Raw genomic sequence first — 25,128 nt, 5'->3', positions numbered from 1 at the left:
GTTGCTCAGGAAGAATCGGCAAGTGCGTGCCAGAGTGGAGATGTGCTGGGAATAAGAGAGGCAGGGGTCCAGGGTGACTCCGAGGTTCTTAGCAGAGGAAGATGGAGAGAGTGTGGTAGATTCCAGAGGAACAGAGATAGAGAGATCAGAGGAGGGGGAGGAGGAGGGAAAGAAAAGGAGGTCAGATTTAGAGAGGTTGAGTTTGAGGTGATGCGAGTGCATCCAGGAGGAAATAGCAGACAGACAGGTAGAGATACGGGAGGAGATGGTGGAGTCAGAGGTGGGGAAAGAGAGGAAAATCTGAGCATCATCAGCATAGAAATGGTATGAGAAACCATAGGATGCGATGAGGGGGCCCAGGGAGCGGGTGTAGAGAGAGAACAGGAGAGGACCCAAGACTGACCCTTGGGAGACTCCTGTTAAGAGAGGGCGAGGTGTGGAGGTTGCTCCACGCCAGGTTACCTGGTAAGTGCGGTTGGAGAGGTAGAAGGAGAACCAGGCCAGAGCAGTGCCAGAGATCCCCAGGTCAGCGAGAGATGAGAGTAGAATAGAGTGATCAACAGTGTCAAAGGCAGCAGAGAGGTCAAGGAGAATTAGGACAGAGGAGAGAGAGGCAGCTCGGGCAGACTTAAGACTTACATATTTTGGAACTGGATATGGTAGAAGAAACATGGATTTGCACAGTAAGTTAGAAATGTTACCTATACAACTGATTATGCACACATCTGAATTATGCTTGCCTAATAGGTAAACACCAAGTTTGCCAGCAAACTCTTACCCTTAATAATATAACAAGCCATCTGACTCGTCACCGGCATGCCAAGCCTCCTTAGCAGACGTATATTTCTCTTCATTGTGAAGTGCCCCTCCCTCTCTCAGAGGAACCTTCTTTAATTGCAACAGCCAGGAAGTGTAGCAGGAACTCAAATCTGTAATTTGCTGTTCTTTGTCATTATGGTCCAAAAGGTCATGATGCATTTTGCATTACATTATAATCCATTAAGTGAGTCAGAAATTAAAGGTAGTTTGAGAATATAATTAATGTGAGATGTCTGCCAGACTACAGAACAAGAAGGTAGTGGGTTTTAACTTTTGTTTTCTATAAACTACGTCCGGCAATCAATTGTGATACTTTGTGTAGCATTTAAGTTTAAGCATCAGATATTATATTTAAGAGTTCAGTGTAAATATAAACACACTTAACTCTAATACAACAGCATAATGTTATCTTTGGTAAAGAGCCATGAGAAAGTGTACTGTACTGTTAAAAGATATTTACACTTACATGCTGATAGTTCATGAGCACTTATCTATCTGAAGTATCCATGACAAGGGGTATTTTATTACAGTGTATTATTTATAAATCTACCGCAGGGATTTTTCAACATTATATCCAGTAAGACACTTACAAATTATGAGTAAAAATTATACAAGAGATTATAAAGTGGTTGGCTTTGTGTCTAAGAGCTAATATGCATACCAAAGGTGTAAAAGCATGCTGAACATATATACAGTCACCTCCAAAATTATTGGCACCCTTGATAAAGATGAGCAAAAAAGACTGTATAAAATAAATAATACCAGTACTGAGCTATATTGTAATTTTCCAATATTTGACATTATTAATGATTCAATGGAATCAACCAAAATTACACATTTCTCAAATTATAAATTTATTTCCAGAAAAAATGAAATGTCACAATTATTGGCCCCCTTTTTTTCAGTACTTTGTGCACCCTCCCCTTGCAAGGATAACAGCACTGAGTCTTTTTCTATAATGTTTAATGAGATTGGAGAACACATTGGGAGGGATCTTAGACCATTCCTCCATACAGAATCTTTCCAGATCCTTTATATCCTTCAGTCTGCACTTATGGACTGCCCTCTTCAATTGAAACCACAGGTTTTCAATGGGGTTCAAGTCCGGAGACTGAGATGGCCATTGCAAAATGTTGATTTTGTGGTCAATTAACCATTTCTTTGTGGATTTTGATGTGTGCTTGGGGTCATTGTCTTGCTGGAAGATCCACTTGCGGCCAAGTTTCAGCCTCCTGGCAGTGGCAGCCAGGTTTTTGGCTAAAATGTCCTGGTACTGAGTAGAGTTCATGATGCCGTGGAAGCAAAACCAGTGGAAGCAAAACAGCCCCATAACATCAAAGATCCACCAGCATATGTTACAGTAGGTATGAGGTTCTTTTCTGCACACAGAGCTAGAACAATTTACTTTTTGTAGCCAGAAACAGCGACACATTTCATCGTTTGTTTACATGCCATTTTGTAGTGATGAGGTGCACTCGTGGAAATCAAAATACAAAACAAGCTAACGATATGACGGCGGTTCTGGAAATATTGAATAAACCAATCAATGTGCCTCAAGACACACTCGCGATGACAGTCACATTTGAAAAGATTGAATAAACCAATCAGTGTGCCTCAAGACACACTCGCGATGACAGTCACATTTGAAAAGATTGAATAAACCAATCAGTGTGCCTCAAGACACACTCGCGATGACAGTCACATTTGAAAAGATTGAATAAACCATTTGAAGTTTGGTGATGATGAGTTATCAGGTTATAAAAACAGTACTGTATCAGCTGTGAACGAATCGCTAGCAGTGCCAAAAAGGTGTTATTTTAAGCAAAGTTCCATTTCCTTTAGGTGGAGCATTTACAATTGAAAAAATCTGTTTCATTACAAGGGTGTTCTCGTAAGGTCTCCACATAGCGGACGCGATGCGACTTGTCCTGAGATAACATGGTACTTCCACGATATGCTAGGCAACACTACTCTGACTGTATCATCAGTTGGAAAAAATCTCAGGTATTGTGACCTTCAATGGTGTTTGGATCCTTTTCAGAAATGAGGCACATGAAATCCGGTGTAAAACAAATATATCCACTTTATGAAATGAAAGACCTGTCGAACTGTTCACAACAGATCAATCCGAGCACAATCGGAATGCTAGAAAATAATAATAATAATCCCTATGACTTGTACAGTGATAAACAAGGAGTTTAGTAATCACCTTTATTGTACAGCTCCGGGTATTTTGATGCTGCAAGAATGATTTTTTCTTCTGCCATTGTTTACTGAAGGCACACAAGGTGTTCCTCATTGGTCAGTTTCCTAGCTGCCACGTGACAAAATCTAAAAAATCGCAAAATCGCGATCCTATTTTTTTCGCATGGCTTCAGTGTCGCCCGTCACATTGCAGGCAGTGTGAACGGCTCGTATCAAAAAAATGTCTTATTTTTTTTGTCGTGGAGTGGTGTTTCGCATCGCGTCCGGTGTGTAGAGGCCTTTAGATGAAGTGTTCTCTGAGGAGGTGTTCCTATATGCGGAGACTACTGCACAAAACTTGTAATTACTGTATATTTAAAGAGCATTTACGCCATAACTTACACAAACACTATTCAATTACAGTTACGGCATTTCCTGACTTGTGGCTTCAAGCTGCACCGCTGAAGTTAATTTAATTGTCATTTTTTGGAAGGATTTTCCTGACATTTGTGGCTTCAACAACGACATTTTTTTTTTTAACAAAGTCTTTTGTAATGAATTTTGTAAGTGGTGGTAATATGACTATTTGATATATAAGTGATAACCCACAATGGATTGTGTGTGGTAAGACATATCTATAACCCACAATGGATTGTGGGTGGTAAGACATATCTATAACCCACAATGAATTGTGAGTGGTAAGACATATCTATAACCCACAATGGATTGTGGGTGGTAAGACATATCTATAACCCACAATGGATTGTGTGTGGTAAGACATATCGTACCGCATGTCTGGCCGCATTGGGCGGCTCTGTTTCTGTGGCCATCTTCATAAAGATGTCAGCGAGCAAAACTAATTGTCTATGAAAGAATTACAGGTTGCTGTGGGCATGGCAGACAGAGAGAGAGAGGGACACAGGGTAAACAGGATAACAAAACTGAAATACACAATAATACCTTAGCAACAACGTCCAAAAATGGGGTTCAGAAAATCCACCGCCTTGGGAAATGAATAGAGATGGAAGTCCACACCGGGAGGCCCGCGGCCCAAAATGAGTCCCAGGAGGTCAGCTGCAGAAAGTCGATATCCGACCATGTGTGATGGGCCCCTGTCTTTCTGAGCGGTCCTGATTGAAATGAAATCAGTAGAGACCGCTACCTCTGCACTGAATACTCTGGATGTAGCTGTTAGTTATTTCTCGCATTGTACACAATTTTGACCCCCTCTTTCATCTTTTAAAATACGAATCCTATTGAAAGAATATTTAAAGAGGTATAGAGACAATGTCTCAACGTGTTTATGTATATCATCACTCTACCCCCTACCATTGTCAAGATATTAATGGTTGAATATCAGAGTTTAACATAGAAACAAAAGCTGAAACCATAACTAAACTATAAACAGATGCAATAAATAAATAAATAAATAAATAAATAAATAAATAAATTAAAAAACAGATACAGTACAATCATGGCAGGATTTATTTTATTGTTTCCAGGGGTTGCATGTGGGGATAATGAAGCATGTTTCTATAGAAAGTGACCATTCCCGTTTAAAAGAAAATCATAAACATACAGTCAGCAATTCACCTAGCATAGTGTTAAAAAGAAAATGTTTGTGCTTCAGAAGTGCTATCAGCTCCTTGCATTCAGAATTCAGTAGATGAATGTTCCAGTTCAGACCAACCATATATTTTATTCCATTCAATACTCATTCTTGGAGACATTTTAACAACAGGCACTTAGAGATTAGCTGCCTTACAGCCCCGCCGCTGGCACTAGGCCCTCCCTTAATAACATTATACAGTACGTGAAAGAAAGGACATGCAGTGGGTCTTTTCATGTACCTGAATCAATTTCTATAGCACATATGAAACAGAATGTCTAAGCTCTAAATAAATGCTGTGTAGAAAAAAAATAAATACTATAAAGGGACATATGTACAGGATACAGTAAGAACTGTATTAGAATTAGACACTTTGCTATAATTCATTTTCATGAAGGAAATTAGACAAAATGCTACTGAAACCTAAGGAAACCAGCTGGAATGGTTAGCTGTGGTACAGAGGTTAAGGGCTTTTCTACAGGCCAAACCTAGCAAGACAATACAACTGGGAACCTTTTTTTAGCTGAAACAGCGAGCCTGCTCACCTCAATAGAAGTAACTTGTCATACAAATACTGCCACCCTGTCTATGGAGGAGGACGACACTCGCGTTAGCTAAATTAATAGTGATTTAAGTTCTCAGAATCTAGTTTGAGTCATGTTTGTTATAAACATGAATTATTATTTATTAATAGATTATTACATTATTTATTATCTCAAGTGAGTTTTTATGACCCATGGTTATTTTCTAAACATGTCCTAAAGTCCAGTACCAAATTCAGAATCGAACAAAAAAATAAAATTGGTTACCAAAACAAACTTTGTATAATCATCTCCATCAGAGAAGGCTCCAAATCAATAAAAACGATAGCCTAACACAAGTCTTGCATTACCTGTAGAACTCCTCTGTTTGTATCCTGGGACACTATCACCCTTCATGTAAATGTGCTTTATTTTGCTCTTATCTGCCCCCTATTTTACTGCATTTAATCATGTACTTCAGAATACTGTAATCTGCCAAGTGTTTAACCTGTAGTACTTTGTATTTAATCATATCCTGATGTAACTATCACTATTTAATCATATCCTGATGTAACTATCACTATTATTGAATTGTGGTTTGTCACACTTGTACTTTGCTTGAACAAAAGTTATTGTATTTCTTGCTCTTATTGTATTACTTGTATTGTAACACTTGAAATGTATTTGCTTACAATTGTAAGTCGCCCTGGATAAGGGCGTCTGCTAAGAAATAAATAATAATAATAATAATTACACAACAATACAAATGAGCACTTGCCTAATGTTAAAGAACAGAGGGAATAAAAGGATGAACAGGCTAAATAAAATATTTAAGAGGATGTCTAGTTTACACCTACGCTAATTAAAGGGGCAGCTATTATAATGTACTGACCCTTTAACCATTGGCAAAGATATGCATGTTAAATATAGGTGTCAGATGTATACATACTACACAGTACACAGTGAGTGCAGGTCAGTGTATTTTATTCAAAGCATTTTGATATACACATAAACATTGTAGACATGTAGTCTCATCCATATTAATGGATGAGAGGTTTTAACTGCATCTCACTGACAGAATCCATCATGGCACACTTTCCTCCCTACGATAATCCATGTTGTGGCGTGTAACAGGGTGGAAGCTAGGGGTAAACTGGCAACTCTGGTGTTGTGGATTCTGGATTCTTATTACCATGCTCCCGCTATGCATGGAAGCCATTTGATTTTTTTTTTTCAAATACCACATTAGTAACTGTTTATACAGGAGACGAAAACAGCAGATACTACTTTAAATGAGTAAGATTGTAAAAGCCATTTAGAAATTCTGAACAAGATATTAAAAAATGCCCCTCAGGGTCCCTCCCGCAGCGAGTGGGCGGATATGGAACAAGGGTCTTCATAATTAGTCCTTATCAGCTTGATAACATATATTCAATATTTGTATTTATTTATTTATATTATACTTGATTGTATCACTGGTCCCCTTTTATTGTGTTGGATATGTTTTTTTTTTTTTACTTCATATACTATATACACTGTATATACAAAATTTTCAAGTACAATGCTCCCTTGTATGTAATTACTTCCTGTGTGGTAGGTCACATTGTTGCAGCTGGGAAGTGAAGTTGTACCAGGATGTAGCAGCAACTGGATTTTTAAACCTCAGCTGTCACTTTAAGATAAGATTGAATTTTCTTGTAACTTCAGCTTCACAGTTGTTTTCCAACTTGCTGACTGCAACGTGAAATGAAAAGAGCAGAAGCGATAGTTGATGACAGCCAGATAACAGCATTTACACAAGAAAGTTCATCAAGGAGACACACAAGGATTTTCCTTCCGTGAATTTCTCGCTGTAATTTTTCCTTGCTGGTCCGCACTGGCACTGGTGAAACAAACTATACCCATCTTGAAAAGCAGGAAGCTATCACCCACTTTCAGGTTTCTTTTTTTGGGAGCACATTTGAAAAATGAAATATTCCACCTTTTGTGCTTATGAATGAACACTTCTATATTAGTGTGTACATATGTGAACAATGTATTGCATTAATTCAGATACCTTGTAGTAACCTGTCAATGTCTTTTTCTGAGATCGGTCAGAAATTAATGCAATCGGATTACATGCTTACATCTTAGAGCTGTCCTACTTCTAGTTTTTACACTTTAGCATCGGTATTCAACATGACCAAGATCACACACAGTGTGGAAAGCAATTAAATAGTGAGGCCAAAAACAGTGATGCTGTTCATGGCTCTACATTTGTATTATCATTAATTAAAAATAAGTACAGTAGCACTGTGGTGAAAGTACAGCTAATAGCAGGCATTGTCAGGAGGTGGTCCAGTGGTTGTAACCAGAAAGTCACGGGTTCAAATCCCACCTCTGACACTGACTAACTCACTGTGTGACTTTGAGCAAGTCATTTAACCTCCTTGTGCTCCATCCTGTGGTTGAGATGTTAAATCAGTGTCCTATTGTAAGTGACTCTACATATAATGCACAGTTCACAGCCTACCTCTGTAAAGCGCTTTGTGATAGAGGTCCACTATGAAAGGCGCTATATTAAAAAATGGTATTATATTATTATTATTATCCAGATAAGGATAATACATCATGGTACTGTACAAGAGCTCTTGTTTTTGATTGCTAATAATACATCATGGTACTGTACAAGAGCTCTTGTTTTTGATTGCTTATCTGGCTCACAAATATCAAACACAGCCACCTAGAGGTAACATACAGTTTGTGCTTCTGGCCACACCTACTGTATGTTTGTTTTCTGCAATTCACTTGTCAACCCATGGGACAAGACTATACAACAAAATGATGGGAATGTGTTTCCCCCTTTTTTCAGCAAAAACACACAATTTCTTTGTCCGTCATTTTTCGATGTGCCCCTCAGCGTGGATGAATTACTTCCACTGATAATCCCAGAGGCACCCTTTGCTCTACTACTTATCCCGTAACAAGTCTTAACTATTGTTTTGTAGCCCACAGTCCTTTTATACGATAAGGTATAAGAAGTCTCATTTATTTTTATACCCAGTTCCCTCCCTGGCCATGGATCTACTCCACCTCGATGCTCTAAACAGTGGCTCATCCAAATACTGCTGCACTTTCACTCTATATTAAATCAACTTGTCCTGCTGTTTAGATAATTACACTAGACCCCTCAATCTCTTATTGCCAGCCCAAAAAATGCTTGCTTGCTTTCTTTCCTCCATCCCAATTCATGTAAACATTTGTTTGTCTTAAACTGTAGTAGATTAAAATACCCTACTGTGCTAACTATCCGAAACCTTTTTTTACGAACCATAATGTATTCCGCTAATCTCTTCAACACCAATAAATGATGCAGCAGTTGAAAAATACAGTCTATATGTTTCAATCACGTTATTAATCAGCTGGAAGAACGGTGCAGCACCTTATCTTATGAATTACTAACTACAGGTTACAAATACAAAGCCGATGCTATTGCCTCTACAGAGAATTAGGCAGTGACTGCCATTCTTCAGATACAGGTACTTGCAAGAACATAGCAAACACAGCCATTAGCTACACTGGATATCTATGGTCAGCTCTAGTAGCACTGTTTTTTTTTTTCACTACTGTGAGAATATTGGTGATTTCAGTCTTATAGCTAATAGTGTAGGATTACCATTAGCTTGACTATCTGCTGTAAAAATGCTTTAACTTCTATTCCCACTTAAATCCTTCATTAATTTTATCTAAATTGGGAAATCATTCTGGTGGGTAAGAAAAAAAAAAAACTTTAAGCTGCTTTATCCAATTTGTTCCTACATTTAAAATAAATCTATCAGCATTACCATTTTTTGCCTGCCTGTTTTCCAAATCCAGAGCAGTGTATTAAATATAGTTACAATCCTACTAGAGTAAGGACCTCTTGGCTTTTGATGCTTAAAGTTCCAGTGCACTTGCTGTGGAAACGTCTATTAAAATTAATTTCATTTTTGAACTCCAACCTCTTTCTGTACAGCCAGGGAATTATTATACATTACACTCCTGATTGCACCTCAGCTTGGGTTATTTTCACTTATAGGACTTTGTAAAAAAAAAAAAAAAAAAAAAAAAGGACTGTTTTTTGAAAGTCCTGTGTAAGAGTTAGAAAGTATTGTGCAGGAGATAGAAAGTCCTATGTAAGAGTTAGAAAGTATTGTGTAGGAGATAGAAAGTCCTATGTAAGAGTTAGAAAGTATTGTGTAGGAGATAGAAAGTCCTATGTAAGAGTTAGAAAGTATTGTGTAGGAGATAGAAAGTCCTATGTAAGAGTTAGAAAGTATTGTGTATGAGATAGAAAGTCCTATGTAAGAGTTAGAAAGTATTGTGTATGAGATAGAAAGTCCTATGTAAGAGTTAGAAAGTATTGTGTAGGAGATAGAAAGTCCTATGTAGGAGATAGAAAGTATTGTGTAGGAGATAGAAAGTCCTATGTAAGAGTTAGAAAGTATTGTGTAGGAGATAGAAAGTCCTATGTAAGAGTTAGAAAGTCTTGTGTAGGAGATAGAAAGTCCTGTGTAAGAGTTAGAAAGTATTGTGTAGGAGATAGAAAGTCATGTGTAAGAGTTAGAAAGTATTGTGCAGGAGATAGAAAGTCCTGTGTAAGAGTTAGAAAGTATTGTGTAGGAGATAGAAAGTCCTATGTAAGAGTTAGAAAGTATTATGTAGGAGATAGAAAGTCCTGTGTAAGAGTTAGAAAGTATTGTGTAGGAGATAGAAAGTCCTATGTAAGAGTTAGAAAGTATTATGTAGGAGATAGAAAGTCCTGTGTAAGAGTTAGAAAGTATTGTGTAGGAGATAGAAAGTCCTATGTAAGAGTTAGAAAGTATTGTGTAGGAGATAGAAAGTCCTGTGTAAGAGTTAGAAAGTATTGTGTAGGAGATAGAAAGTCCTGTGTAAGAGTTAGAAAGTCTTGTGTAGGAGATAGAAAGTCCTATGTAAGAGTTAGAAAGTATTGTGTAGGAGATAGAAAGTCCTATGTAAGAGTTAGAAAGTATTGTGTAGGAGATAGAAAGTCCTATGTAAGAGTTAGAAAGTATTGTGTAGGAGATAGAAAGTCCTATGTAGGAGATTTTTTTGGTTTAATTGGCACTAGGATGCTTCCGGACACACTGCCTATGCCAACATGTTTATAATGAATTGTCCCAAATGTTGATGGCATACAGTAAGCATTTGTAAACAGTGCACAGTCTTTAAATATATGAATGCACAACAATGAATGACAAACATCATGATCAAACAGCAATAAAAAGTTTTGATTCAGCCCTATGCCAAAACAATTAAACACATTTCCAATAAGCAACTGCTAATGTCTTACACAGTTTTCATTGTTCAACAAATCAAGCCAAACATATGCATGAATTCTAAGCTAATGTATGTCATTTAATACATCTCACTAAAGCTTTGCAAATAATATATAAATTTGATTGTTAGGTTCAGTATTACATATGAATGTATTATAATGTATAGAATGTATTCATTAAAATAATAAAACAATTTACCATTCTCTTTGAGAAAAACAGCATATAGACCTGTTTTTATGACAAATATTGAGAGGTAGATTTAAAATAGAAATGGACAGATTTCATTACCTGCAGAATATTTCATTTTGCAAGGTTTTTTTTTTTTTTTTTTTTACCTTAACCAGACAATTACCTCAATAGCTCAGCTGTGTTATTGAGACATTTCAGCGTGAAATTTGTTTTTCCTCGCTGAACTTTAAGCAGAATTTCAAGTGCCAAGTCTCAAAAGCCAAGAGGGGCTATTAAGAGATAATTACTAATTATGCTAATTTGCAAAGTTGGGCTATTTCTTTCCTTGGTCATTTTGTCTGCAGCTCTCTGGAGAGAACAGTCACCATGCAATGTTAATAACCTTTCCCAGCTAAATGTTCAGTAGAGGACGAAGTGTCCTAAACCGGGGGATATTTTTACAGTTAATCAGGCTGTGACTGTGAATTAGAAATCGCCTTTCACAGAATGCAGTGCTTGCTGATGTTAATGACCTTCATTAACCTTTTAAATGCTAGCAGTATATGGTCACAGTAACTATAGAGCTATATATATATATATATATATATATATATATATATATATATATATATATATATATATATATATATATACTGTATTTACAGCTGATCCAGAACACATGCCTTTTAATTCTGCAACAACAGACATTTCTTAAAATATCAATTAAAATAACAAAAAAAATCACATTGTGATATGTGTCTACAGTTTGCATTTTGGCCTAATCTATTTCAGTCAGGTGTGAAATTCTGCAGGTACCCATCGGTACTCTGTACCGAGACTTACTTTATTTGCTTTTCATCCAACGCACATGCATGCCGTTCACTCTCACACAATCCACTAGCGCAGCGTTTCTCAAATGCGGCCACCAGCGGGATTTTGTGCGGCCAAATCAGCCCCCCAGTGACTCCTCCCTAAATCAGCCTTTAATCTGCACCGTTATCAGCTTTCATTCAGCGCAGTCTATGCTGCTTGCATTTGATTCCTGAATACTGAAACGACCATTGCTGCACATGAATTTGAAGGCAATAATTCACATCACTGTCCGCCATAAATTACACAGTTGATAAATATTAGAAATAATTACCACAACATGTTTTGCCTTGCACGGATTTACCACCCTGACAGAATTTGATTGAAGTTTTTTAAAATGGTAAGTGTTGTTTGTGACAGTGGGGAATAACATTGAAAAAAACAGGATCATGACAGTGCAGCTTCAGATTTGGTAAGTGAGTCAGAATCGGGATACAGATGTAGGTGTGTATTACGCGTTTCAAACACCGGCCTAACTTGCAAGACACATGTTAAGTATAGTGATCAACATTTGGTTTTGTTGTGATGCTAGCATTTTCTGTTATGAGGACTGTAATAATCGAAAACCAAAATGGTGAGGTGTTTTTTTCTTCGTACAATGCCCCATTTTCTACATTTTTTAAAGAGTTTATTTAAGTTAAATTTGAGTTTTCACTTGTGTGTACATCTAAAAAGGCATAAGTAAACCACAGCAATGATATTACTTTATGAAAATGTGTCTTTTGCCACTTTGTTTATTGTGCACAAACCACAATGCCAGGGATAAAAAATAAAAAATAAAAAAAAACTTTTCTACTGTTCCTGCCTAAAAAAAAATTTTCTGGAAAAGATCATGGTAATTAATCTGTACAGAAACACAACAGAGAAGCAAACAGAATATATTTTTGTAGGATAAGTAATAAGTAAAAAAAGAAAAATGTTCTTATGTTCTAATCCAAGGCCATCATTGTAGCATGGCCAGGACCTGTTGTAGGTGAGTACCCAGGGTCTGGAAAGTATGGGGATGATTTCAGATTAAAATGGCCAAGTCAAGTACATGCCTGTTGCATTAAAAATTAGAGGGGTATTTTAGCCCCTATTGTGCATTGCTTGACTTTGACCTTTTTGTATTATTTGTTCATAGCACAGTTGGTTTTTTTATACAATTTTCTTATAACATCATCCTTTTTTGGGGGATATCGCGAAACAAAACTCTCTACAGAAGTTACTACATAGTGTAATATTTCTTAATACTTATCATTTAAGTTTTAACTTAAGTGTTATATTACAGTACATGACTGATTGATACAAACAGAGGGTACAAAGTTTTCAGTATTTTCAGATTCTTTGTTTATGGTGATTTGGTTATATTTTATCAGTTATTTTTTAAGGCTTATTTTGTATAAATGCATCGTGTACCGATATGTATACATTTTTTTTTTATATATATAAATTTAGTCATGGCCAATTATTTTGATTATTTTCTCCCAATTTAGAATGGCCAATTATTTTTTAAGCTCAGCTCACTGCTTCCACCCCTGCGCTGACTTGGGAGGACAAAGACAAACACACACTGTCCTCTGAAGCGTGTGCCGTCAGCCGACCGCTTTTTTTCACACTGCGGACTCACCATGCAGCCACCCAAGAGCTACAGCGTTGGAGGACAACGTGGCTCTCAGGCAGCTTACAGGCAAGCCCGCAGGCGCCTGGCCAGACTACAGGGGTCGCTGGTGCGCGGTGAGCCGAGGACACCCTGGCCAACCTAACCCTCCTTCCCCCTGGGCGACGCTCGGCCAATTGTGCGCCGCCCCCTGGGGGCTCCCGTCCATGGTCGGCTGTGGAATAGCCTGGACTCGAACTCGCGACATCTAGACTGTAGCTCCACGTGGAGCGCCTTTACTGGATGTGCCACTCGGGAACCCCCCCGATATGTATACATTTTAAAAGTATTTATTCATTGGCACTCAAATTTTCTCAGTTTTTTAAATGTTTACACTTGGCTGCATATGAGTACCTGCACTTTTTTTGTTGAGAATTTCACCCCTGATTTCTTGACTTAAGTCGCTGGAAGAATCCAGTTAATTTACTTCACTTTTTAAAACTCAAAGTAAGCTGTTTATATTTTCTTTTTAAGATGTGTTACTAGTACAGAATTGTATGTTAAGAACTTTATTATGTTACTTGTGCACAAGATGGCAATCATAACAGATTTATAAGTATAGTTGCTTTCTACGTTCTGGTGGTGGTATAATAATAATAATAATAATAATAATAATAATAATAATAATAATAATAATAATAATAATAATAATAACTGAGGAGCCATTAAATGTATGTATAGAAATGCTGAGGGGGATTTATGCCACACTTTTGCTATTATGACTACATTCACGCATATGTTTTGTGCGAATTTAAATCACAGTAATTACAGTAAGTATCAAGTAGTATTTCTTTACAGTGCCACAGCGAGGCGCCACATAGATTCAAGGGGCCTTCTCTGCATGTGGACAGTGCATGCAGACCAGCTCATACTCATTTTTATAATGAGACAGCATTTGATATAAGAAAATAAACAGAACAACTAAACGCAAAAGACAAAGACAAATGTTTCAGACAAAACATTTATAGTGACTCTGGCATGTGCTGTCTCCCCAGATGGCTTCTGGAAATCAATTGTGCCATATTAACGCTGAGGGAGTATCTTTAGTTCTCATCCATGTTTACAAGTACAGTTAGCAGTGTGTGTTTTATTCCTGCTACAAACGACACATCAGATTTACTCATCGTTTTTTGATCACTGCTGAAGATATGTTGACCTGGATCCCTGGTTCTGGCAGGCCCAGGGAGATCTTCTCTACAGGAGCGCGTAAACAGTAATTGCTACATAAATGATGTGACACCTGGAGACAGCTCCTGACTTGCTGCCAGATCTCTGATGTGTTGTTGGGTTAACGTTACAAGAGAATAACACACACCAACATGAATAGTTCCATTGACTATTAGTGCCACCTCTCTCTCTCTCTCTCTCTCTCTCTCTCTCTCTCTCTCTCTCTCTCTCTCTCTCGCACCACTTCAGACAGAAGCCTTTTGGAAGGACACATAGGATCAAACCGTAACTGTAAGCACTGGCATATACCCAGAGCTTATCCTTCCTCTCTCTCTCTCTCTCTCTCTCTCTCTCTCTCTCTCTCTCTACATAACTGAAATGTCATTTAAAAAAATAATAAACTTGCTGCATTGAAAGCAAATGATGTGTGCTTCAGATCAAAAGACAGTGCTGACAGAACCGTGCTCCGTAATTTTATCCTACTATTTTTTTTTCCAGCAACAGAATTCTTTTTAATAGGTTAATTAATTTTGCTTTTCAATCATGCATGCATTTAATAAGTGTATTGAAATCAAACATATGTAGAAAACGACTGTATTATTTAAAAAGGGACTCAAGCGCACAGTCAGTCGATAAGGAATGAGCATGAACTCCTATATAAAACCCTAACGTTTGGCATGTTTTTATTCAGTTTTAATATAGATTATAGACAAAGAGAAGGCGATGTGATACATTTTACTCAGAAATACTAATTATTATTTAGTTAGTCCAATAAAAAGTATCACATCTCCTTCTCTTTGTCTATCATCTCTGGACTGGTACGGCTACCACCAACGAGTATGGATTATGAAACCTAGTTGGTAAATGTGAAGCAGTTCTGTGTATTCACAGCAAGGTAAATACCATTTATTGTTACTAAAAGCCAAATCCTTGGGCATGGTTATTGTGTGCAAGGGGGGTACTGTGTAAATCACTGTGGCATGATTAATTATGAGAGGAAAACAGGATTGCAGTATTACACATTACTGTAACACATGTTATGCATAGGATGTTGTGGGGTTTTTCAGCTTTTTTAAACATTACTTGCTGAAATAAAATCAATTTGCTGCTAAGTAAACCTAGAAATTAAAGAAAACTGTTTATAGCAGGTTTTTTTGTACATATTTAGATATCTCTTATAATTTCAAATTCAGATGTTTAACACAGATGCTTCATTGAAAACTACAATCGTTGAGAAAAGTATGTATAACTATTATAGTGGTAATATTGTCACTGTGAATCAGGGCGCTCTGCATTGAAAGTACTTCAATGCTTTCGGGTTTGGTACTAAAACATCCGACCTGGGTTTTGTTGTTGTGTTTTCATCTGACCAGTGCCCTACATTGTAGTTATGTGATCCAAAAAAAAAAAGACAATCACTCGTAAAAAATAATAATAATAAAATCAACATAAGATCTGCTTACTGTATACCCTTTGAACATGTTTTAATACAAACCCCATCACAAATTAATCTGCTGCATTTGCTAGGGATTATTCTATCAAATCCCTTGTCTGTGTAATCCGAAAGCACCGACCACTTGCCAAAAGGACTATCAACATAATTGTCTAGGCTTTCAAGATGATGAAAGGCATTAAAATAACAAACAAGAATTCCTGTTTATTCTCCATGTTTAAGGGAGTTGTTAAAACAAGTTGTTGTTAGAAGTTCATGGAGCAGACTTCCTTTTGGATTAATAAAATATTGTAGCAATCTCGGTTAACGCAGGCAGGCGCATCACACAGGGCGAGGCTATCCACACACAGGCGGAGGGCGGGCACAAACCTGGTACCTCTCGCACTAAAGCATAGCGCCGATTCTGCTGTACAAAAGAGCTGGCTCATTTGCAAGGCGCGTATATCGGGCTCATGTCTTCATGTGTGAGTACGCCGTCTACCAGCCCTGCTGCTGCCTTCCCCCACACACGCTACAATATTATGAAACTATTTTGCCTCTATTTACAAAATATGTTTTAAGTGACTTTAAAATTAATAATAAAAAAGAGCATGTTTTAGACATAACCAGGATGTGAAAATGAATCTATTTAAAAAGAAATGTGCACACACAAGCTGAATAATATATGGAGAGCCTTTACTTATATCTGAAGGATTTCTACTTTATAAAATGATCACACTTTTTGGTGGGTGAGTGTCACAATTCATTCTCATAAAATACACCTAATACAACCTTTGATGTCCTAAGATGACATGTACATGCTGTAATTGCAAAAACTGAACGTTGTATTGAGTGCTTTATACAATTTTACAGTTTTACTAAATGCTCTGGACATCAGCTGTGTTAGAAGGACTCAAGACTATACAGCACAGCAGTTTAATTAATTTTAATTAATTAATTAATTAATTAATTAATTAATTAATTAATTAATTAATTAATTAATTAATTAATTAATTAATTAATTAAAAAAAACAAACATAAACTACAATCCATTATTTTGTATACATTTGTTTTTACTATTATTTAGAGTGAACTGAGTAATAACCGAAAACTATAACAACGAAGGGATCTATTGGACAGAATAACACCACCAATAATTGAACAAAACCAGCCCAATAGAACCAATAGAAATCCTTGTCTTTAGCACTCTTGTGTTTGTTCTATTAGAACAAACATTAGAAATTCCTCCTTTAAGGGCTGAAGAATGAAGTACCGTAAACACTTTGAACATCGTTTTGACGAATGCGTTCATCAAAGTTCTAGTATAATAGTCACACTGCTTCTGCAGAATAAACAGCTACTCTATTCAAATTGATCTGAATCAGCAATATTGACAAAAAGTACCATTTCAAAATGTAATGTGACAGCTTGAAGCATATCTCACAAGCAAATACACTTTGTGCATCTTGTCTGATTTCCATATGCAATGCCTAATGTTGTGTAACCAATTTTATTATATCCATTATGTAAATATATTTGCCTCTGCTCTGTTTTATTTATTGACCTTCCTCCAAAGTACCTAGTTATTAATATCATCTTTACACAGTGATCGGTTGTAAAAGTCATTGTACAGTAGATGAAATTCTATATAAATGGCACAATGCATTGAAGAAACGTAGGTGTGCATAACAATGTGATACACCGATTTTAAATAGGATTTTAAATAGGTTAATGTGTTGCAGCTCTTGTTTCAGAAAGGCACGCTTCCACATTTCAAACATTTGTTTCTGTAAACGTTAGACAGTAAGCAAACCTTAAAACGACTTATCGACAGAAAAGACCTGATGACATTTTACAAAGACTGGGTATAAAATAAATGCAAATGAACCTTTAAGAAAAAATAGGACAATGTGAATATAGGTAATGTGTCACTGTCTGCTAATTTCGAATCATGTTTTTTTTTTATAAGTTACAGCTGTTAAGCACAAGCTAGTATAATAATGGACCATCTTAATAGAATATATTTCCCTTACAGATATAGTAACATATAGTTTTGATTAAAATTGGTTTATTGTTAAAAACAACACGATACATCAGAAGCCTCATTTCTACGCTAATAAAGCTATTCCATTCAATTCATTTCTCTTTGCCCTGCGGCCAGGAAAAGTCCTGTCTGCTATTAACTAATCTGTACCACTTCTGAAATAGACTCATATTTCTATATTCACAATGCAAGTTCTGCTATTGCAGCTAATGGCCTTGTTGCAATTTTAACATGAATGTTATTTCACAGATGGCTAAAAATCTGCAGAAATAACTGAAGAAGAAGAAGAAGAAGAAGAAGAAGAAGAAGAAGAAGAAGAAGAAGAAGAAGAAGAGCTGAAGGTTTAATTGAATAAATGTTATCAACAAAACCCAGCCATTCCTTTTCATGTGTCAGGGAGTGTGATAAGCAGAGCAGGTCTTGAAGCACAGCATAGTCTTGTCATTGGTAAAGACTTGTGTCCCTGAATCCAGGCAGGATGAAACATGCTCATTTATTATGTTGGCCTTGCAGGGAGATGAAGGGCTATAATGGCTCCCTACCTCTAGCCCTGTGCAATCTTTCTATTCTGTTCATTTCATTTCTCATTAATCCTACTCCACTCATCCACCTGGACTTTTGTTTTCATCACACTACTCTTTATTCCCTTCAAAAATAAAATTAAAATAATGCAATAAAATAAACTCACCAGTTTTAAAGAAGGCACTACATTTTTGACAAAACGTATCTTAATTATTCCTCGATCTACAGGTAGATTTTGTTCTGCAACTTTATCATTTACATCTTATCTACCATAACATGTTTATTGTAATGGCTGACTTTCATTACAGACCCAGTATGTTGTTTCTAGGTAAGACTTTAATAGAGAACAAGACAAATGCTTTACATAAAATCACAAACAAACTAGTGTATGACGATGGCAAGCTGCACGCACACATTGCATAAAAGTACTGGAAGTGAAAAGCTCCTCTTACACTTTTAGATCACCTACATTGGTATAATTAGGTGGGGAGTGAACACCTCCAAGGTAAGGCTCAACAAATTTAACAATAAACTTAAGAGCGCAATTCAAACAAGATTTGTTCTTTTAGAATAACATACATGCTCTTTTACTTCAGGTTTCAGAGTCACTATTGTGTGATGCTTTTTACCATCATGTCTATAAGAACTTGCAGTACGTAAAGTTTGTTTTATTGTTCTGGACAAACTATTCAACATGCATGACCTACAGTAGCAGGTTAAACACTTGTTTACCTTAAAGTTTACAGTATATAATTATACCACCTCTTGACATAGTTTCACGTTTTTTCCCTCACATCCTATCCCATTTTTACTGTGTGCTTGTATTTTTATTTTCCATACTCTTGAATTATATAAAACTCTTCAGCAGTTTGCTCTTTTCTCAAATATAGCACTGCATAACACAGCAGTTGCCCTTCACATGTCAGACTCAACAAAAAGCTGAATGATGCTGTATGATATACTTCAATACCAATCTGCTGCAGTGGTAGAAATACTGGAAAACAACATGATGAACAATGTATGTTTCTTTAAGCTGTGTATCAAAAACAAGGTTTGCATCACATACACAAAATGAACCCATCCTTGAAATAATTTGGTACTCACTGAACTGAACCAACATATTTAAAAAGGAGCGTATAGTTACAGTATAATATTTACACTTAAGATAATTAGTTTCATTCACTAGGACTCACTTTGGGTGAAAAATAAAACAGAAAATGTAGGAAGTATATGAGCTGTGTCAACAAACAGTATGGTATAATATATTGCATAGGCTAATACAAATAAGACAGATAGATTCAAGTCACACAATACAAATCTGCAAACTACAGAAAATACTTTGGGACAAGTATAAAAAGTAAATAAAAGATATAACTGTAGGAGGCCTACATTATATATGAATTAACTTAATCTTCTGAAAGAAAACACATTTTCTGTATAAACTATATCAGCCATTTTTGGGTACCAGTATTTGAAATGCACAATATACATAAAAAATAAATAATAATAATAATTATATAGGGAATTGGGTTATGTCCAATTATGGTTTGTTAGGTCAAACCCACCCCTATAGTTTTCAATAATACAACTCCATACATAGTAACCATTTAAAAAGAAGACAAGATAGAAATGTATCAGTTATCTGGAAGGAAGAATACATGTTACCTGCTGTACGCAGCAGTGCCACTAAATACAGTTTTAATAAGGATTTGGAATTAAATCTGACCTTAGTCATTCGTGTGAATGCAGTGCAGTGTGAAAATGATCCTGTTTTGATTAACGGGCTCACTAATTAAGTTATATAGAAAGACAGACATACTACTGTAGATGCCCTTGTACTGCCACATTGGTCCCCAGAGGAACAAAAAGCACACACTAACAAATAGCCAGTTTGGTATCTGCTTGCACTGATTTCTTGGTAAATAACGCAACACTGTAACATTCATATTTAACAACCGATACCGTTAAAACCCCCATCCCCTTTATGTGGAAACAGCAATATCAAGAAAGCAGGTGGTGAATTGATCAGTAGGTTAGACAGTATTAGGCTGGCATGTGTTCACAATACTTGAGATTAACTGGTTCTAAAGACAACATTCATTCCAGTTTACGATTTCGATACTAAACAATACAGAGTATAGAAACGCGCGCGCACACACACACACACACACGACATGCCGGTCATTTTAATGTTGCTGTTACAGTACTCAGTGTGTATAGGTTCCTCGTTATGCTGTTATCCGGTTATTGCTTTTGTAGCTAAAATAACTTTCTATGGTCTATAACTGCACAATATGAATGAAATGTTAAGTAAGCCGAGGTCCGACAGGACAATTATCAGTCAAATCTCTAGTACCATCTTACTGCAGGGCTATGTGAAAACATGACTTTCAACTCAGAAGGCACAGCCTGTATTCTCTGACACAAGTTTTACAATCTGACGAAATATATAAATACATACAAATAACATGTACTTTCATATATTATTTGCTTCAGTATATGTTGATCAAAATTGTGTACTACGCAATGAAATAACAATGTCACTTTACACTCCCAGCCGTCCCCAAAATACGCTTGGTTTCTATTAACGAAAAAAAAAGACCGCTTAAAAAGTTTACCTTTTCTCTTAGACCTCCTTCTCCTCCTTCTCTTGAACTTGCATTTCAGTTGGCTGTTTGGAGTTCCCGAAGCACGGGTGTTGTTTCCAAGGACTGATGCCATTGTGGCTGCTCTGCAGCAACGTTAAGTAAATGTTCTTTTCTCTGTGTTTGTTTTATTCCCTAGGTAAACCTCCTTTATTTCTCCACCTACACTGTCCCCAAAGCAGTTGTTGGTGTTTTTGTTTTATTTTTTGGAGTTTTCTTTATTGGTTACCCCTTACTGATGCAGCACTGCCTGTGCACAATTACGCATTAAACTTGCGAGCAGCTATGACAGGCGGTATTCAGCACCATCACAGCTAGATAGCTCTCACTAAAAATGCGCCTTTTTCTCGAAGGGCTGTAAATAAACTGCTTCTAGTTTCTGCACTTCTGCTATTATTTTGGCACCAGCCACTTTGAAGGCAATCATGCAGGAAGCCTATCTATTTGCTGCCGCAAATTCTAATTAGACCCAATCATGGCTGTCTCGTGGCTCTGACATCAGCACCACCACTCCGCGCCCCCCCACCACCTCCTCCACCTCCCCCACCTGTCAGCTTGCAAACTCAGCTCCCATTTGGGTTGAATGATGTCTAGGACCTGATATTAAGGAAAGGAACAGCAACATTGTTGGCTTGCAATATATTTTAAATTAAACTAGGACTGTAATAGTAAAAAAAAAAAAACAAAAACACCCCATGCTCACATATACTTACAAAGATACAGGTATTGTCCCGAGTACTCATTTCTAATTTGTTGTTACTTTAGTACCGTACTTTACGTGACCGGTTTTCATATCAAAGCGTATTTTAACTGCCTTATTTATTGGCACTTAGCAAATATTCTTTAAGGTTTCCGTTGTTTCAGTAGCCTGTTAAAAATCATGCATTTTTAACAATGTATAGTATAATAAAGCAATACCATACGTTTTGTTAAAATGTGCACATTGATGAAAATCTGATGTGTAACTTTTCTTGACTACTGAATACAGGAAATAATGTCACTGTACATGCAGTAGTGCTGTTTTTCAGGAAGTATGTAGAGGATCAAACTGTTTTATTGAGCTTAAAGAAGCAACTTTCAGACACCACAAAATTGAATCTTTTTATTTATTTATTTATTTATTTATTTATTTATTTATTTATTTATTACGTGTTTTGCTGTTGTTGCTTTTTTGTTTTGTTTTATGTATCTGTGGAGACTGTGTGTATAAAAGTTACATTGCGGAACAAACACTAACTGCGTCGTGAACATGTATGGCATGTATTCATGTCCCTGGGAGCAAATATGTTATTAGTCTACACTAGTCACTTCTATTCAGTAGTACCATAGCATATGCTGTGTGCATTAGGTACATCGATGTTTGGGTACTCCTTACTAGCACGCTGTTATCATCATTTACATTGTGCGAGGTGGCTTCCGAGTCATCCATGGATTTCCATGTGCATTGTTTAGAAATGTGTGGACATATCCATGAAGCTGCTGAAAGGGCTAATTATCTTTCTTACCCCAGAAAGCATTTCAACATGATGTACTGAAAGAAAAACCTATATGCATAATTCAGAAATCATGTAACGTCAGTGATTCCAACTTAACAAGTCGTGTAAAAGACTAAAGTTTATAGTTAAACGGTTCATTTTTTTTCAAAGTTGAGCATAAAGAGATTAGAAGTAATTCCAAATATGAAGCTTTGAATTGGAACCTATGGTTATAGAACTAGTGCATGTTGTTCAGCATATAATAATAGTTCTCAATGAAAACAAGACTTCCAGAGAAAGCTTTCTGACATGGATCTGTATGGAACGTCAGGTGACCTTGGTGTGGTGTTAATGATAACAGTTTCTTTCTTTTTTCAAAAAGCCAGGTTGGGTGTTAAACGTATACGTCAGCATTTTGTAAAGATGTAAACCCGACTACGAAAGTGTAATATGCTAGTCTCTTTATGACATTCGGTGACAGAAGTTTTGTGACAGTTCGCAAGGAACAACGCATAGCACAACCTGACATTCTGACATTTCGCACGAATAAGCATTATGGAGAAATGCGACAAGATTTAGATTGTTTTTGCTTGCTGGTGATAATGCCTGACTTCTTAACCTAAGGCAAACAGGCCTGCCGTCGCGCAAATTCTGCCTTATTTGTTCACAATCATAAGCTAACCTAAAAAAAATAAAGGTTTTGCACATTAGGCTTATATACAAGCTTGAAATAGAAATAATACTTTTTAAAATGTTGTTTTCCTTTTGTAACGGGGGGAGGTTATAAAGTCAAACGAAGGGGTGTGCACGGCTACAGTGGGGCAACTACGCTCAGGCTAAGCCACCGCCATGCAGTGCAGTAATCTGACTATGCCAGCTCTATAAAAAGAGAGCAACTAACATGTAATGTTTCCCAATTGTGCCCTAGTTTAACAGCAGTGGTTCTTTTATTGGGAAGGAGCAATGCACAAGAAAAGCAGAGGACAAGTAAAACGGAGAGTTAATGTTTTTATGCATAAAATAAAACACGCTTTTCGGATTTACAAAAATAGAACATATCAAGTGGATGTTTTTTTCCAGGGCTTCGTAAAATGTTTGGCATTAAGATCACAGGTTGTAAAGCACTGAAGGGCACATAAGCAGAATAAAACAATGCATTTAGTTACATTGGTGAAATGGAGATGTGGTTGAGGACTTGGTCAGCAAAACGTTTTCAAATTAAAATAAATCGGAGCTCCAACTAAACAAAGAACAAAATTTAGCGAGTCCTCAATCTCACCTGGAGTTCAGATACCTAGCATCGTGCAAGTATTCCATTGACTAAATAATCCCATTCTCTCAGCTATCAAAGAAAGGAGCTTGATTTTTATTTTACAGGCTAAACTACCACATTGGAGCCATTCTAGATCCCCCCCCCCATTGTCTTTCTGCATTTGGCACGAATCGAGATATAAACACCCTTTTGAATGAAGGCAATTGGTATAGAACAGCAAATCCGACAGAGGGGCATCGGCTGCTGCGAGGCCAATCCAAAATATCCATGTAAATTGCAGTTGAAGAGAAATCGATAGATGTGACAAGCAGCCAATGTCGCTATCTGAGGGCATAATGAAGGCGTGAGCGTGTAAACCGCTAGCAGATAACAATGCGGTGGGAAATTACAGGGCAACGCGCTAGCACTGAATAAGTGTTGCGGAAAATGAGCTGCAGCTCCCGGGTCATGCCTCCCCGCTACTGACGTGTCGCTGCACTTGTCCTTTGTAATTGTAAGTGGCAGTAGTGCCTTGCTGAATAAGTTGAGGGAATATTCAACCTCCATCTGTTCTGTATTACAACTGCTCGGGAATAACTCCCAAAAGCGTGCAGCAGATGACCTTGTATGTATTTAAATTTTTCAATAAAAAAATAATCAAACATAAAAAAGTTCCTCTACAGAGTAGGCATAATTATTTAGCGGGTTATATATATATATATATATATATATATATATATATATATATATATATATATATATATATATCGCTTTCATACTTCAAACGAACATACATATCTGAAGATTTTTGTACAGAAAATAATGAAGTTTAAATCTAAAGTTAATACACCTTTTACGATATCCGTAGCGGTATAATTGTTGGCCTACCAATTTCATCAGGATGAGTCGTCCCACCAGGTTTATTAAATACAACTGTTTGCACAGACGGTGAGCAACAGAAATCAAACAGGAGATACATATTTGAACTATTTCTCTCTCTTAGCATTTCTGAATGGTTTTAATTTCTTGATTTCTTTTTAAAGTGAGTGTTGTCAAGCGATTACTTGCCTGTGGTGGCACGTGGACTCTAATTGGAATGTGGCTGATGGGTGAAGAAAGGCCAAAGATAACGCAAATTAGTTTATATTGTAGTGTATAATGGTGATACACGCGTCTGCAGAGGCGCTGTCCATGGTGCTGATCTAAAAGGGGTGTGTGCTGCACTGCTGTTCTTCTCAATAGCAGTGTGCGCCAGCATGAACACAAGTGGCACTAGTGCGGCATTTTAATTTTAAGATTAATGAATAATTGTTACAAGCCCCTGACACAAATACAATAGTACGTTGCCTATTGTAAAACATGATGTATTTTCTTTCTTTTTGTCATTAATAAAGCATATTACAACATTACGTTTCTTTTTTTACGCTATGTAATTATCCTTTCACCTAATACTAGGAGTTTAA

General features: G+C 36.7%; 1 protein-coding gene across 1 annotated transcript in view; it reads right to left on the bottom strand.

Moving 5' to 3' along the window:
- Positions 1–21,334, bottom strand: part of LOC117399895 (double-stranded RNA-specific editase B2-like) — a 179,920-nt gene extending 158,586 nt beyond the window's left edge. Inside the window, exon 1 of the mRNA XM_059023284.1 lies at positions 20,912–21,334. Coding sequence (XP_058879267.1) covers positions 20,912–21,014 — 103 coding nt within the window. The 5' untranslated portion in view covers positions 21,015–21,334. The remainder of the gene's footprint in view (positions 1–20,911) is intronic.
- Positions 21,335–25,128: the final 3,794 nt, after the last annotated feature.

Source organism: Acipenser ruthenus, chromosome 4, assembly GCF_902713425.1.
Source record: "Acipenser ruthenus chromosome 4, fAciRut3.2 maternal haplotype, whole genome shotgun sequence".
Classification (NCBI taxonomy): Eukaryota; Metazoa; Chordata; class Actinopteri; order Acipenseriformes; family Acipenseridae; genus Acipenser; species Acipenser ruthenus.
This window is presented reverse-complemented; position numbering and strand designations above follow the sequence as displayed.